The following is an 18,320-nucleotide window of genomic DNA, read 5'->3' as shown; positions in this document are numbered from 1 at the left end:
TCCCCACCACCACCACCACCACCTCCCCTCCTCCATCCAGCTCCCCCTCCCCTCCTCCACCCCTGACACACATACACACATCCCCCTGCTCCCGTTCCAAACAAACCGCTGGGTTTAACGTACAGTACCTCGGTGGAGGCTGCAGGCGTCTCGGTCTTCAAATAATGTAATGGTGCATAAAGGCGTTTGTGTGTGCGCGTGTTTTCGTGTGTGTAGCTTGACTTCAGGGGGAGGGAGGGGAGACGGAGAGATAGAGAGGGAAGGCGGAGGGAGCAAACGTGAGTGAAAGTGTTGTCAGCCATTTTTTCTCATCTTTTTTTCCCCTGTTTTCTGCTTTATTATCGGCGCGCCGCTGCTCTCCGGCTGGAGATGTGATTGTCAAGTGCGCGCAGAGAAAAAGGGCTTTGCTTTGGATAAAAGGATATTTTTTCCCCTCTCCTCCTCCTCCTCTGGTGTGGTGTTAAGAAATTTCTGTGTGGAGCAGCGGGGAGGCTGGAATAAACGCAGAAGCTGGTGTTGGTTTGGAGAGTCTAATCAGGCCAAGGAGCAGCGGATACTCCCAAAACTGTCAAGCCGCCGCCTCCTTCCAGAGACACGGTGCAGCTGAGGGAGGGGAGAGGGCAGGCGGCTCGGACGAACATGGGGGTCTTTGCTGTAGCATAGAGCAGCTCCGGGATGTTAGATTTTAGCCCGGTGAACATTTTTTCATTATGAAACCATTAGCAGCATCAGACAGCAATGGAGTCCCGAGCCAGCAAGATAAAACCCCGGTAAGTAGCCTATCGACGTCTTCTCTTCATCTTTCTTTTTTTTTTCTCCCTCTCCCTCATTTATGACCCACTAGATATGATTACCGACCGTATAATGGATGTGCATCGGATTTCTATCGAGCCTACACAAGATGAATGAACGCAGGGCAGGCCAAGGACGCGACAGAAACCCGAACAGGGCTCAGCAGAGGCTGGTTATTGCCCTGCCGAGCCTCCGATGTGTGTCAGTGTGTTGTACTAGAAACGGCCGCCATGTGCTTGCTGTCACTCGCGCGCAGACACACGCACAGTCGCGTGAATTTTGAACACTATCGATCTTATATAGGGTCTGGTTCGTTCTCGTAAAATAGGCTAATAAAACAAAACAAATATAACTACCAGATCAATGTGTGGCTAATAACCATTCATTGTGTTTATCGATGCATGCAGAGATATTGTAATTTATTTTAAAGGCGCACACACATCCAGCGGTGAACATGCATGTGTGTTTAACAACCGACGTCTGAGATGACAATATTTGATTGTAGGTCCCTAAGGTGTGAAATTAATCACGCCAGGTGCATCGGAGAAAAAAAATATTCACACGGAATAAATGATGGTGATGTCATATGTGCAGACATGAAGCTGCCCTAAATTCAGTTACCCTACCTCTTAACCTCAGCATCATTGCTAACAACGTCATGTGTGGTGCACAAAATAGTTAATTTAAATCAGAATGTTAATAATAAAAGACATACAGTTGATATTTTGGGGCGTATTTAGTGTTTTTTTTGTTCACCAGCTGGAGCACTAATCTGACCCTCCGGTGTATGAGTCTCTGCTGCTGGTGGCGCTGTCCGTGGTGCTGGAAGCAGCCGGCAGCTCCAGCAGACAGTCGGAGGCCTGAGCTGATCTGCACTTGAACGGTAAACGGATTGATCGGCTGTCAGCGCCACTGGCATCACTCACACGTCGGGACCACACGCACACACACGTAGACACACAGAAGCAAGAGCTGTAAATCACACTGATGGACGGTTCCTGGGTCGCGGAGCACATATGCCGAACGAAAAAATCACCTTAATATTCCTATAATAGTCATAGATGTGTCAGTGTTGATGACATATCTCATCCACCTCCCTCACAGTTTGTGCAGCTTTCCACAGAGAGGCATTACAGGATGCAAAGGGCCACAACAATCTTGTTCTAGGAGGTTTATATGTATCAGATGCATTACAAAAAAACGCCCAAAATCAGGATAATTGCATATTTAAACATCCTTTATAAACAAAATCTGATTCTATTGCAGTATATTTTATGACATCTATTCTGATTTTATGTGCCATATGTAGCCAAAGGCAACTCAAATCTTTTCTCTCTCTGTCATTTTGTGAGGTTATAGGTATTATATACAGTGTTACACTCAATAGCATGCTGAATATACCTTGATATCAGTCCTAAAAGCATTTCTTGTAATAAGCATGATTAATAATCTGTAGATTGCAAGATGTGTTGTGTCATCTGAGTAATAACCAAATTAAAATTCAACTCCAATTCCAAAAAACCTCAGGACATCGCAAAACAAAATGGTTAAGCAAATTATCACATTGTTTTTTATTTGTTTTAGACAATGTCTCAATAGTTTTGAAATCAGGGTAATAGATCTTTCAACACTGATTTGACTGGATTTCCAGGAATTAAGCAAAAGCACTTGGTCAAGTTAGTTATAGCCAATTTGCACACAAAATATTTCTCATAGGGCTACTACTTTTAACAAGGAAAGGCAAAACATGTCATTTTAATTCAACTTAACTTGTTTTATAGCAGGATATAATAGTTTATACAGCCAATGCACAAACATGAGTGGAATAATGTTGGTGTGTTTTACCTTTTATTTTAGGACATTTTTTTTTAATATTCATAGTATTTTCATGGGGAAGACCTTTAGATTTGTATGTTGACCTCTTTTCTCTTTTTTTGTCTTTATGTTCTTTTCCTGCCCCTTCATTAGATGTAAGTTTCCTCAGGATTTTAGCATACAGATGAAGGCTTGTGTAAATATTCATTTAACCCAGCAGGGAACCCACCACAGGTTGAGTCAATAACCAGATCTTATTACAGTAATGACATCACCACAGTAGACTCATGGTGATTGGCTGCTATACCTGTAATTCCCCAGCTGCTTATCTTTCCTCTGGAGACCTGTGATTTCCACTCTTATAGCTGCATTTTATCTTTACTGCAACGAGGCACACGTTGACTTACACCATCGTAGTGCAATTCAAGTAGATTTATGAGGTTTTTTATAGACATTTATGGCTTTATCTCTGGGTGATTGTTTGGTCATGAATGCTGTCTCCTTATCTTTAAGCATTTTATGGAAATAATGTCTATGCACTAAAAAACATAGGCCTGCCTGGGCTTGGATAACAAATCACATGGAAATTGTACCCCTTTAATGTACCACTAATTTAACATATTCTTCTTTATTTACTTGCATTTTTGTCACCCATAATTCTCATCATTATGTTAGCAACTGGCAGTATAAAAACTGTGTAAACAAATGTACTTTATGGAAATGTGCTGCTTATTTACCAACATTTGTTGGGCAGGAGAACTCTACTTGTCACAATAAGTGACAACAATGATTGTAATTGCAATATAGTGGACTGGCTCATTGTAGGTAATTGTGACTGCTGGCTTGTGTGGTGTTGACTGGTGGGGCTGTAACCAGGGAGGGGAAAGCCCAGAGAGCATATCAGGCCCATTTAATCGGACACCCTGCCGAAAGGGTTTTAATCTTTTGATCCGCAAGGCTCAGGAAAGCGAGAAGCTGCCACCATGGTCAAAAGAAACTCTGGGATGTGCCTGCTGTCTCTTAGTCTCCCAACATTGGCAGCAATCCATTTTTTAACAAGTAGATGAAGTTAAAAAACCACATGTGAAATGTTGAAAGGAGCAGTGCAGCCCCAGGCTCCGTTAGCTGCTTGAATTCAGAGAGCAAAATCATTTTGTTGTTGTGATTTGCTCCATAATTTAAACCTATTAAACCAACAACTTCGTTTTTCTCCTGTCAGAGGAAATATGAGTGTTTCTGAGACCTTTTTAATGCTTCTGCACACCATAGGAGGGTTGCATTTCTGAGCTTGGCCACCCACAATATTGGACATTTAGTGTCGTAGCACAGCTTCACCCCCAGCATATAAAGGTGGTAAAGAGATTGAGAGGCAGCCAGCGCTTCCACTCAGGGCTTCCACCCAGCAATCTAGGTCATTAGGTCTACAGTGTAATTTAAGGAGCACCACATCTGCTCACATGTAGGCAGAACTGAGTGTTGTGGCTCGAGCATTAGAGCGATGCTTAATCCTCCTGTGACAGCTGATTGTACGTATTTTCGGCTTGCGGTTCTGCAGAGCTCACTTCATTTGTTTGTGAGGCGGCACAGAGTTCGGAAGCAAAGGAGAGCAGATAGGCTGATACAAGGTAGGAGAATACTCACAATTTAATGCTACAGTTGGTGGTTAGCTTATCACTAATAGATTTAAACAATAGCATGTTTGTACAATCTCTGCAGATCGATTGGGGTTAAAGACGCACTTATGTACATGTATTGCCGTGTTGTCGTGCAGTTGACTGGAAAAGCTTAATGAGTGTGTGTCATTTGTCATCGTTGTTGCACTGGCATCCATCTTGGCCCAGTCTCTTGCATGCCATTGGCCGCAGAGGTCAATGGACCGCATGCTTATAGACTGAATGGATGCTAGCTTATTGGCCGACAGACAGATGACCTAAATGAGTGGAGAGAAAGGATTAAGTGTTTATTATCCTCTCCCTTTATCCCTCTTTCCTGCCCTCCCTTTATCTCTCCCTCTTTCCAGGGGGAGGAGCATGTAGTTTGTGGGGGTTTGTTGGGAGGAGGTGGGACCTGTTCTAGCTGGTTGTGGAAACCAGTGGGGATATTATTATTGACATATAGACCACTCCAGTGGCTGGTTGGAAGGCCATATTGACAAAACTACACATGACCCGTCTTGTACTCTCAGTAATGAGAATATTCAATTAATTTACCCTCTGTGTTGGTGCACTTCCATTCATTGAATATGCAACCAAACTGTTAAAATTATGCAGACCCCTTTAGCACCAAAGACATTTTGGGTCAGAATGTATGTAAAATCAATATCATTAGCATTAAAACTTTACTAAGTGACGCTTCCTGGATCTACTTAGTTGGTCCCCAGTGGACTTATTTAGTAGGTTTTAGCTTTTGGGCCATTTTGGTCATTTGTTATTCATTATCTGCCAAAGCTTTTCTAAACTTTTGTATATGGCTATAATGGTAATAATATAACAAGAAATTATTGTAAATTGCATTATTGAAAATCTTGAAATTGTATTGCTGGAAGAAAATACATGCTTAAAAATGTAGTCAATTAATCAATTATTATTATTGTTTATTGAAATTGATGTTGACGTTTGCTTTAAGTCCTACTGGGCAGTAAACCTTTAAAAAGTATGCAACTTTGTTTAAATAAAAGATAAGGCTGGTTATATAGTATATTTTGTTATTGTTGTCAAACCCAACAATGCATTAGTCCCTCTCCCTATAAAGCTGAAGCCTCAAAGCCACAGCACTCTTACGACAAATGTCCAGTAATAAATATCAGTGGTCACAGTAGCAGCTCCAACATAACTTCACTGCTGAGGTTTGTATTACATGAGAGTGATAAACTGCACCATAATCTGTTTTGGTCCCAGAAGTCATCAAAAGGAAATGTGATGAGGCTTTATCACTGTAGTTACAAAACAGACAAAGAGATTTGTCACGCTAACACAATAACGCCCAGCCGGTAATAATAATAACGTGGAAGTCAGCTGGAGGCGCTCAGAGTGAAGTCGACCAGACAAGGGGATGGGAAATAGGAGCCTGAGGGGGCATAGTGACTGACTGGGCCCTCCGGTCGACCATTTTGGTTAGTGCAGCCAGCCAGATAATTAAACGTGATGGCAATCTTTGACACAGTGTAGTCACATCACACCTCAGTGCCACAGGAGCCGCACTCTCTGGCTCTGTCTCTTGCCACTGACACATAAAGGCACTCTGTGAATAGATATGTCTTATTTTCTAATTTTCCCCTCACAAACATCTCAGAAAGGTCTCCAAATATCTTGCAACACCTTCTGCCAAATATATTCGGCGCCACAACACCTCCAAGCTCTTCAATTTGATTGTGGGCCTGTCTCAAAGGGCAGATCATGAATACTGAGAAGTCCTTTAGTCAAAACTAGTTTCCAATATTCCACAGTGATAATTCTGCCAGCAAAAACACTTCTCCTCCCATTTCCACAACTCTTTAATTAAGCCGTAATGCAGACGAGTGCTTCAGAAACTGTCACGTTTTTCTCAGAGTGCGTTTAAAAGCAGATGAAGGCTCAATCCCATTTACTTGCAAATGAACCTCCCAAGATGTTTCTTTCCAATCTATTCCATTTGTCATCCGAGTGAGACTTCATAGTGTTGAGGCTGATTTTCCCAAAAATATCAGAGGCAGTGTAGTTATTTACAGCCCAAAGTGCATTTTGAGGCAGCTGACACTGACACCCAGACTGTTATTCTTCAGAGACCCTTTTACCTTTTACAGCTCAGATAAGAGGAGCTAAAAGCCTGGCTAGTGACTGCACAATCTGTCCAGTGTCACACACCCACATTAGGATTTATTGGAGCAAAGTTTTTTGTTTTTTTTCCGAAGAAACTCAGTCTGGCTTGTATTTACTGGCACTGGCAGATTTCTGATAAAAGTTTGTACTGTCCAGAAGAAGCATTTAAACTGAATAAATAACATTCCAAATCGTGTTTACCATCCACATCTGAAATCATCTATCTTGTTCAAGACTGTTAAACTCACTCTTTAGATGTTAAGATTTAGCTCTGATACCATATGATGAATGGAGCAGCCTAGTTAAATCAGCCACATTCGAATTTTAGGTGTAAAAATTTAATATTGATGACCTGCCACAGCCAGAAGTGGAGTTTAAAGCAGCTCAGAGCGATCTCCCTGCTGAGAATCAAATATATATTGGTAAATAAAACATTTGGCCATAAAATATTTACGTCTATAGACCCCATGAACCAGTTCACGCAGCTTGATTAAATTCATAATTCACCTCTGTGGCTTTCTAGTCAGATATGATGGGTTTCACTCGAAAACACTATATATTATGTACATTAAAATATAGAAAATGTTTGTCGAAATCAAATGTAAATCATAACATTTTCAGATTGTAAATTAACTACTCATTAATAGGCTTCAAATTGAGATAATTCATTATGATATTTACTGTCATAATAGGTATAATTTGATTTCAAAATTGTTTTCTAAATGAGGGAATGATAAAATAATTCTTGTTATTTAAGTTTTATTTATCCAACATATTAACTTCACACAAAATGGATGTGTATTTACATTGTCAGAAAATAGTAGAAGAAGTCCAGTCCAAACCCCCCAAATATTATATCTATGATAATAGAAAACTGAGAGTCGTTGCTGCGAGAAAAAGTTTGCATTTCTGCTTGAAAAGTAGCACTGAGGCTACATTACTAAACATATGGACACAGAACATCATGTTCTTCAAATAAACCAAACAAACTCTGTTGCTGTGCTAACTGCTAGACTTGTTAGTGTTTTAATCATCTGCGTCTTAAACCGTCAGCAGGAGGTTTCTAATGTATTTTACATTTCGGGGTCATCTCCGCAGAGAAGTGGGTTGGCTCATTTGCAATATGGCTAATTACAGTGCAGCTTTCTGTTATTTTATACAGTATGAATTACTCAGAGGGGTTTCCCCCCATTACTGCCTGGTGTTCATTTAGGTTATGCGTGTTTCCTGCTTTAATTAGGGTATTTCCTTGATGTATGCAGCGCTTCTTGTTTGGTTTACTCAGTTCATGAAAAAGAAGTTCCAGCACTGCTAATATGAGAGGCTGCACAAGTGTTGCAGCACTTTCCAGTTTGTCAGTTGAACTGTTAGATTGTCACAAAATAATGAGGCTTTTCAACATTGGGGAGAGGGTGAAGAGACTTTTTTTATTTGGTCCAAAATTGTGTTCAACTTAATAAATGTTTTTGATGGACTCTATGGAAGTTGGATAATTTAATTAACATTTATTTTTCCTTTGCTTTGAAAATAAAGTATGTTTAAATCTGAGCTCTTGCAGTGGGACTAATTAATATGTTTTGTTCTGTTCACATTGTATAATCACAGTTGTGGAGCAAAGACAAAGATAATCCGTAGTATTCACGTTTTAGGCTACTTCCCAATTAAAAATGAATAAAAGGGCAATCTTTTTGTAGCACGTGTATAAATCAAACAAAGAAATACATTTTTTTCTTACAACAGGCAATGTTCAGTTCTTCAAAGTTGTTGCCTATCCAACAGTAATACGAAGACATGTTCTTTACGCTTTATCTTCAGACAAACTGATGGACAACATGCCGCTAAGCGTGTTGCCACTTGGCTGGCAGTCAGCATGAGTGTTAGCGTGAGTGACCAGTGGTGGCGGCTGAGCTGGATACTGACCATCTGTGTGTATGTTGTGTGTGTGTACGTGCAGCTCCCCGCAGACTTCAGCAGACTTCACCTGGCCGACGGCTTGCACCCACAGGTGACCCACGTCTCCTCCAGCCACTCAGGATGTAGTATCACCAGCGACTCGGGAAGCAGCAGCCTGTCAGACATTTATCAGGTAAGGCCGCCCCCCAATTGGCGTTGGATCCTCAGTTTGGACTCCCCCTGGATAGTTCAGTAGGTGTGTCTGTTTAGTGGACGAACTCTGACGGAGTCATAAAGTCGTGTGGTATTAACCATCCCTCACTGTAGCTAGGGTTGACATTCTTTAGCTAATTTTATTTCTTTTTTTAATCTCACTTGTTGGGAGTTGCTTCAAAAGACTGATACCAGTCCCAGGTTGGTACAGTAAGGACTAGTCCCCACATAAAATAGCTTTTTCTGTCCAGAGCAAAGATGTTCAGAAAATTGCAGATGTGGTCAAACTAGTGCTGGTTCTAGCCTTTGCAATAAGACTTTTTACATGTTTATTCATAAATATAAAGTTATTCAGATGTCAAAACAAGGTACGGACTGATCAATTACATTCCAGCCTGTTCGCCGTCTGGTAATCCTTTTTTTCAGTCTTCCCTATTGGCCAGTATCTTCTTCTCTGTTTGATTGACTAACATGGATTAAGGGTTATGTAGGGCTGGGCCATATGGACCAAAAGTCATATCCCGATCACATTTAAAAACATATCGATATATATTTTATATCGATATATATCACCCAGCCCTAGGGTTAGGGTTATATACCTTCCTGTTGGTTTGGCAGCCTCCTGACAGCACTTAAATTATTTGCATTTTGTACTACATTTTTGAATGAAGGAGGGGAAAAAACTGTTTAAAATACCTGTTCGCAAGTGGACTTGGCCTCAATATGAAGCCACTATCAGCAGCTTCTAACCGAGCACAACCTCCGGAGGATAAATACACAAGATGTAAGATGATAATTAGTTCGCTTTAGAGTAGCTGGGAGGAGTTTTTGTTTCCTTTGAACAGCCGTTTCCAGTCTTTGCTAATGTTAATTTTAGCTAACCAGCTGCTTGATGGAGCTTTATATTACTATACACAGAGATCAGTCAGCTCATCTAACTTTCTAAGCCAAAAACAGCATTTTTCCTTAAATGTCAAGCTATTAAATGACAGAATTTATTGATTTTGTTGTATATGTTAACTAACTTTCTAGTTAAAACCAACATGAGTTCTTGATGAGTGTTTAGAATAATATAAACTGTCAGTTTATGTTTCTAACTTGAACTGAAGCCCAGCTCATATTTTTCTTAGCTGGTAAGAAATGACACATACCTCTGGGACCGCAGGTTAGTCTCATTACGCTGGACAAAAAAATTTGGAAATAATGTAAACACTTGGCAGACAAACAGGCTATGAGACACTAATAGGACACTGTCACTGCTCAACGGGAGGAGAGCAGACAGGCGGGTGCTGCGAGCAGGTGGTCCAGCCTACATCCTGACTCCAACTCTGTCTCTCATCACCTCAAAGCAGAAGTACAGAACTCCCAGGGAGCTGTGACGTACACTCTCGTGTGATGAGGAGCTTTATGAGCCGTGTTTATGCTAAAATATTTCAGTGCAACAGTAGACTTGAATAGGTTTTTTATGGTACGAGTATGACTAAAGTAATAAATAACACTGACAAATGAATAAAAGAAAATTCATGTTCCAGCAACCTTAACCCCCTGAGGTAAATAAAACACGACTCATTTTGCCATTGATCTGATGATTCGGAGACGAGAGGACGCTGGCGCGCTTGGCTGCCGCTTCTCGCTCTAAAAACTCTAAAAACTTTTTACGTTCTTTACATTCTCGGCTAAATCTACCTGGATTTTTCTCAAAGCAACATCGACGGTGGTGCTAGGCTACTGTTTCAGAGCCCCTCTCAGTGTTCTGTGCAGTGTGTTAGCCTGGACACTCACCGCACGGTGTCGAAGGATCCATCCCCGCAACCTGGTCGAAGGTAAACCCGGACGGATCTCCACCTGTACCGGTGCGGCTGCTTCGGCCCGCTGCCTTCTTCCCAAACCAACCCTGCTCCCATTCAGTGGACGGCTTCCATCGCCGCTAAGTTGAGGGTAGAGATCCGGGCAGGTTTCCACCTGTCTCGGTGCGGTCTAGCCCCTTGCTGGCTGGGACCGCTACCCTCCGACTCGAGCCGGCTAACTAGCCAGTGGTGGCGGCTCCCTGAGCTAGCTGCACGGCTACGTTGGCTTTCTCCGGCCTCCAACCCTGATGGGCCCAAGCGGGCTGGTCTCTCCATCCACCACGCTGTGGTTGTTGATCCTGTTCCACCTTCTGCCTCTTCACCGGTCACCATCCATCTCCAGCGTTTGCCTCTTCACAGCCTCGGACATGGCACTTCGCTACTCATCCTTGCAGCTCCGTCAGCTCATTCCCCAAATTCCTCCTTCAACCGAACTCATCACCACTTTAAAAAACTCTCGACTTCTCCTCCGTCCCCGCTACATTCATCGAGGGTCCCGCCGCAAGTTTATTTACAGTTCCACCGCAGAAAACTTCATCCCAGCGCTCTGGTCTGACCGCAGCTCACCCACCGGCTCCCGCACCTGCTCTCCGCGTCATCACAACAGCTCACGTCATCAGAATGCGTCCAGAGTGAACACCTTCAGCCTCCGTCAAATTCCTACTTCCGTCCCATCAATTTCAAAACAAAAGCACCTAAAAATCGCCCTCTTCAACACAAGATCACTCAACAATAAAAGTCTTATTCTCAATGAATTCATCATCGACCAACAAATTGACCTTCTGTGCCTCAATGAAACATGGCAAAAACCCCTGGATTATTTCTCACTAAATCAAACCACCCCCACTGGATATTCCTACCTGGACAACCCACGTCCTGAGGGCAGAGGAGGGGGCATCGCTGCCATCTACAAACAAGACCTCCAACCTCGCCCTCTCTCCATCCCTGCTGCTCCATCATTTGAACACCTGGCTTTTAAACTACCCGGCCCTAAACCTCTCATCATTGCAATCATCTACCGTCCACCCAAACCCAACCCATCATTTCTATCAGAACTCTCTGAATTCATCACCGCACTCTCCTCAATCTCACCATCTGTTTTACTCCTCGGCGACTTCAACCTCCATATTGACTCCCCGGACTGCAAAAACGCCATGGACTTTCTGGACCTAATCAACTGCCTCAGCTTCACACAACACATCAACTTTCCCACCCACAACCGTGGCCACATCTTAGACCTGGTTTGCTCCACCGGCCTCCACATCCACAATATCTCCAGCACCGACCTCTCCATATCTGACCACCTGGCCATCACACTCGTCGCTGACACTCCCGCCCTCCAACCCAAACAGGACCGCAAAATCACTTTTCGCAACCTTAAATCCATCTGCCCAGTCTCTCTCTCCACCTGCATAGCAAACACACTTTCCAGTCTCACCTTCCCTGCAAATCCAACCCCCATGGACCTCGTCAACATCTACAACAACACACTGTCTTCATGCCTAAACAATCTGGCCCCCCTGAAAACCAAAACTGTCACCTTTACTCACTCGGCTCCCTGGTTCACCCCGGAACTTCACAAACTCAAAAAACAACTGCGACAATTGGAACGACTTCACAGGAAAACCGGTCTCACAGTACATGCCCTCACATACAAAGAGCACACAAACCTCTACAAATCAGCACTAAACAAAGCCCGTTCTGTCTACTACTCTGGCATCATTCACTCTGGATCCTCCAACCCACGCACTCTGTTTTCCACCATAAATAAACTCCTCAAGCCCCACGACAACACTTCATCCTCATTCACCCCGGAGAAATGCAACAACCTCATTTCATTTTTCAACTCCAAAATAGAGAACATCCACAACCAGCTTGCAACCTCCTCTGCCTCCACCCCGGTCCCTGAACCCACACCCCCTTCATCCTCAGACCACCGGCTCTCTACCTTCTCACCAATAACCACAGCAGACCTCTCTAAAATACTCTCCACCATGAAATCATCCACCTCCCCCCTGGACCCCATGCCCTCTGAACTCGTCAAAGCCTGTTTCACCTCTGTCGCCCCACTAATCACTGACATCATCAACTCCTCTCTTACCTCTGGCACTGTCCCCCCACCTCTCAAGCTTGCTGCTATCACGCCTCTCCTTAAAAAACCTGGTCTTGACTCCGACGACCCCAGCAATTTCAGACCCATCTCCAACCTCACATTCATCTCAAAACTACTGGAAAGAGCCATCGCAATTCAACTCAAGACCTACCTCCTCTCCAATAACCTATATGAAACATTCCAATCTGGCTTTCGAACCCACCACAGCACTGAAACAGCTCTAATCAAAGTCACAAACGACCTCCTACTCTCATCTGATTCCGGCTCTCTCACCATTCTTCTCCTCCTGGACCTCAGTGCTGCCTTCGATACCGTCAACCACTCCATCCTCCTCAGCCGCCTGACATCCATAGGCATCACCGACTCCGCCCTCTCCTGGTTCAACTCATACCTGTCTGAAAGATTTCACTACATCGCAATAAACAATCACACATCCCACACCACCCCTGTCTCACACGGAGTCCCCCAAGGCTCAGTGCTTGGCCCCATCCTCTTCATCCTCTACATGCTCCCACTTGGTCACATCATCCGCCGCCATGGACTTCACTTTCACTGCTATGCCGACGACACTCAACTCTACATCACCACCAAAACCATCACTCCAACTGTTCTCTCCACCCTCACCAACTGCCTCACCGACATAAAAACCTGGATGGACCACAACTTCCTCAAACTCAACAGCAGTAAAACTGAAATTATAATCTTCGGCCCAAAATCCACCCTCCCCACCTCCGAGAACTTCACACTCTGTATCGATGGTCACTCTGTCACTCCCTCCCCCCTGGTCAGAAACCTTGGCATCTACATGGACCCCGCACTCTCCTTCAAGTCACACATAAACAACGTCACCAAAATATCCTTCTTCCACCTCCGTAACATAGCACGCCTTCGATCCACTCTCTCCTTCTCAGCCGCTGAAACACTAACTCATGCCTTCATCACCTCCAGACTCGACTACTGCAATAGCATCCTGTATGGCCTCCCCTCCACTGTCCTTCAAAAACTGCAATATGTACAAAACTCCGCTGCCCGACTGCTCACCCACACCCCCTCCAGAGAACACATCACGCCCATCCTCCGTCAACTTCACTGGCTTCCCGTAAAACAACGCATACACTTCAAGATCCTCCTCACCACCTACAAAGCCCTAAACAACCTTGCCCCTTCATACCTGACAGATCTCCTCCATCGCCCCATTCACCCCCACCGAACACGCTCCACTGACGCCAACACCCTCACCATCATCACCAGGACCAAATACCGCACCATAGGGGACAGAGCTTTTTCCATTGCCGCCCCTACCCTCTGGAACTCCATCCCCCTGGCCATCCGAAATTCCGACTCACTGCCGTCTTTCAAAAGTCAACTCAAAACCCACCTCTTCAACATCACTTACAACACCTGATAAATCATTTTCCACCCTCTGTCTCTTTCCTATCCACTGTATTGTTGTTTTTGAATATTTATGTATTGTATGTATTGTACATTTGTTCACTCTGTGTTTTTTGTAAAGCGTCTTTGTGTATTTTGAAAAGCGCTATATAAAACCGATGCATTATTATTATTATTATTATTATTATTATTCACACACACACACACACACACACACACACACACACACACACACAATCTCGTGACTGTGGACGTGCCCCAAACCCTGCAACTAATCCTCTTAACGCAGAGCACCCACCCTATTGGCTCCTAATACTGTCACCTGCTGTGTGCCTATTTGTGTGTTTGTAAGTGTGCTTGTGCTCAGGGGGCATCAGTCACAGCCACTTAGTTTTGTTTGGGCCTCTCCTTGGCTCCAGTTTGTGTGTGCAGGGGCATTAGATCAGTTGTTTAAATACCACTTTATGATTGCATGTTTGGCCCGTATGAGCGTGTTTCAGCATAAAGACTTGTGTTTGTGTGTGTATGTTTGGCCATGCTGTGGCTGGCTGGGGCAGGTTGAACAGGCTCTCCTGTCCCTGGTCTCTGATTCTGGTCTAACAGCCATCTGCTAGCTCTGTGTCTTGATTTCCGTCTCTCTGAAACACACTGTCCTGTTTCTTCCCCTTTGCTGGATCCAACCTCTAACAGCTTTTAATCCAGCAACAGCTGCTCGGTCTCTGAGGGCTTTATGTACTCAAGCATGTTGCCTTAACTTGTTTTGTCTCAATCTCAATGTCTGTATCGTTCTCTCTTGTCACATGTGATCAAATGTTTCTGCTCAGCTCACTGGTGATCTGTTTTTGATGCTAACTCAATTTTTTGGCGCCACTGATGCATAATGTTTTATTTATGACTATATGCCAAGTTTTCGATGGGTACTTTCAAGTTATTGGATATTGGAAGAGAAAAAGACGGATCAGTCCATCCTTTAAACTCATAATGAACATTTCTAATCAGGGCTCAACACTAACTTTTTAAAAGTCAGACTTTGGTTTCCAAAACTGAAAATATGCTTACCATCTTTATTCCTTATATTTTGAGCAATGACAAAAGTATGCAGTTGTAAGTCAGCTTTAAAATGGAAATGTGAGATAAAAGAATAAAAGCTTTATAAATTTACTGAAGATAATTCTTTGTACTTTGTGTAGTTAGAATGAATCTAGCCTGTTCATTATATGATCTACGTATGTTCAAAAGAGATGGTTCAGTGTACTTACATGAGCATAGAAATCAATTATCTTGTGGAGGTGTTTTGTGGTTAAGGACTGCTGCTTTTTATAACGTCTCTGTACTTTAATCAGAAAACATTTTTTGTAGGAAAAATAATTGACAAGTTTGGTTAACATTGACCCATTACAATGGCATGCAATACATGTGTGAATGTGCATATTGACAAGTCACTATCTCATTTATACTGAGATTGAAAGAACACATGAATATTTATGCCCCTGAGAGCCAAGCATCAGTTATTGATGGTATATGTAAAATAACTCCTCATCTTCATGACCTATCTTTGTGGACAAAAGGATAATAAATGCAGTATATGTGTGCTTTTGCTATGCAAATATGCAAGTTATTCGTTCAGTACTCTATTCTTCACAGTATCATGTAAATACTGTCTAAATTAAAGCAGAAACATTTAATCAGTTGATAGAAAATGAATCTCCAACTTGTAGTTTGGGTGCTTTCAAAGCAAAAATGCCAAACACTTGTTGGTGTGAAAGTTCCAAATTTCAGGATTTGCTGCTTTTCTTTATCTTTTGTGTTAGTAAAGTGAATATTTTGGGGTTTTTGGACTCTTCAAACAAGTGAGATGTCAATTTTGTCAATTCAATCACAGCAAACTTGCCAAGAGAAAGCTCTGGTAAATTAAAACCATGTAGTTTCTTTTTACTTTTGACCCATTCTCACTGGTTGCTGTCTTTGGGTTGTGATCAGTTTAAATGAAAATTTATGTTTTTCATAGTTTCATTTGAATGAATTTTAGAGGCCTGAAGAATCAGAATGATGTGGTAATTCATTTATTCAGGATCCCCCACCCCCTCAAAAAAAAAGAAATTGGTAATTTTAATTTTGCAGAAATATTTCCATTCCGCTCTCCTCTTAATCATCTGCTGACCTCTCTGATTTATCTCCAGACTGCTCCGGGTTACTGCTGCACCACTTCAGTTATGAGTAGGAAGTAAAAGGCTGTTAAATAAAGGAGTCAGTTTGTCTTTCACTTTTATCAGACCGTCTTCAAGGTTGACCTGATTTTGCTCACAAGCCCCCCTGCCTAACTTTTAGACCTCTCACACTCACACTCTACACAAGCATTAAAAATGTAACAAAAGGGTTAATACTCATCTTACTGTCCCGGGGTACCCGACATGACTCCCCAAACTGTTTGTGTTATGCAACATTACTTTTTAATCATTAGCTAAAGTTGCATCCTGCTGGTTTTAAAATTAATAAAATAGCGTTGTAGATCAGGAGCGATGTTTGTGGGTATTCACTGGGGGTGTTTTCTGAATAAACAGATTGGGGTGGGGCTTGTTCTTTACACTTGAGACCACAGAAAGTTGATGGTGCAAAGAAATATGGTGTTAGATTTTAATGTTGGAGATGCTGAGGAGATAGGGGTACAGATTTTTGATGGGAAGCATTTACTAGTTGAACCCTGCTGCTTTTAATCTCCACAGCATCATTTGACCACGACAATTGATGCACCCCGTGATGAGTCCAACATCACTCTCACGTCACCGGCAACATGGCGCACTGTTTTGTATCTGAATAAATCATGAAATTGGTCCTTCAGAAGGACTTTGAAAGCATTGATCCAAGAATAGCCCTTATGAAATATTAACGACACCTGACTTGCCGACTGACTTGTAATGCTTACTGCACATTAATGGATTTTTGATGCAAAGATGACACGAAAAACGAGCCTGTGCACAAATACAAAGGCAACCTTCATTTAAATACAACATGCAGCCTCTCAGATGTGGAGTGTTAAGTGTTTTTGCACCCTGTTGAAATGGAATGAAGTCACTCTGGCATTTGTGAAGGAATATGCATCCTCATTTCAGCTCCTAATATATTTGCTGCAGATAAAAAGTGTGGTGAAACCTGTCTTGTGTGTCCTCTGTCCATCTGTAGGAAATGGGCAATGAATATGCAACTGAATGTGATTTTGAGTGATCAGGGAATAAAATTTAAATTTATGCATGAAGTTCTTTCATTTTTTAATTCTTGAAAGTTCGTGTGTCTCACACCCTAGTTTTATGTATCAGTGATTATTTTGAATTCGAAGCTCCACTGTAGTTCATTTATTGTATACTTCTCCTCACCTAATCTGTAACCCTCTGTCACGCCTCACCCATTTAACCAGATCATCGGCCCCGCCCAGCAGGGTGTGTGCTGGTGACGCCCAAATGGCCACTCAGACACTGGCCTAAATCATTAATGAGCCTTCTGCACATGGTGTTTGAGGAGAAATGACATAGGGTTTCTGTGAGAGACCAGGCACGGGGACTCTGAGCTTTGAAAAATTAAAAGCAGACTGACAGTCTGTGAGGTGAAGATGCGTCTGGCTCTGGGATTTTGTGGACAGTTTGCAAAGGCAACCTTATCTTCTCTTACTATTAAGAAGCTTGAGGTTGGGCACCAAATTGAGGTAAGAAGGGTTTGCATTTTCTGCACTGTGGCTGATGCTTTGTAGTCAGTTTTTCCAACTGCTTTGGTTTACTCCACGAGAAGGTTTCATGTTGTGTGAGCATGAACCAGGCGATATGGCCCTTCTGTCATTTCCAGAAATCTTTCCTTTGATGATAGCAGCGAACTCTGTTACTATCACTCCTGCACAAGTAATTGCATTACTTTTGCTCCTCATCTTGGTGCGTTTTCTTCATCCCCGTTCATATTTCATCTTGTGCTTTCAAAGAACAGGATCTGGCTTCGAGGCAGGCGGTGGAGTTTGCTGAAGGGGAGAGGAGAGGAAAGTTGGGAGTTAATTAGCTTGTTACTATGCATAGCAGGCTGTTTGGTATGCAGTGTTGACGCCTGTCTTTCTCATACTGTACTGAATACCTCTAATCCATTTTATTAAATTGGGTCAAACAGTTTTTACAGAGGCTGTTGTTTTTGCTTTTTGTTCGGAACACACTGTGTCGCAGCTGATGTTTGTACTGTAAAGTGTGTGTGTGTGTGTGTGTGTGCGCGCATATATGCAGCCGCAGCCTCAATATCGTCATTATGCAGAGTTTTTACACTGGCTGTTTACAAATTAGTTCACTCTGTCTGAGTTTTGACAGTTGCTGGCGTTGGTCAGTGGCTTGGTCAGCAGCTACCATCATTTTGTACGCTTTTCAGGCATCTAGCTGACAATCTGAAGTATTGTTCGTAATGAGCCCGCAGGTGAGTGGCTCAGTGTCTGTG

General features: G+C 42.8%; 1 protein-coding gene across 2 annotated transcripts in view; it reads left to right on the top strand.

Annotated features, from left to right (window-relative positions):
* The window catches only part of rapgef2b (Rap guanine nucleotide exchange factor 2b), a 119,520-nt gene that overhangs the window by 76,705 nt on the left and 24,495 nt on the right, over positions 1–18,320 (top strand). The window contains exon 8 of one of the 2 annotated variants that reach the window (XM_059345500.1): positions 8,359–8,490. The exons of the other annotated variant lie outside the window; for it this stretch is intronic. Coding sequence (XP_059201483.1) covers positions 8,359–8,490 — 132 coding nt within the window. The remainder of the gene's footprint in view (positions 1–8,358; positions 8,491–18,320) is intronic. 2 annotated transcript variants of the gene reach the window in all.

Source organism: Centropristis striata, chromosome 12, assembly GCF_030273125.1.
Source record: "Centropristis striata isolate RG_2023a ecotype Rhode Island chromosome 12, C.striata_1.0, whole genome shotgun sequence".
NCBI lineage: Eukaryota > Metazoa > Chordata > Actinopteri > Perciformes > Serranidae > Centropristis > Centropristis striata.
This window is presented reverse-complemented; position numbering and strand designations above follow the sequence as displayed.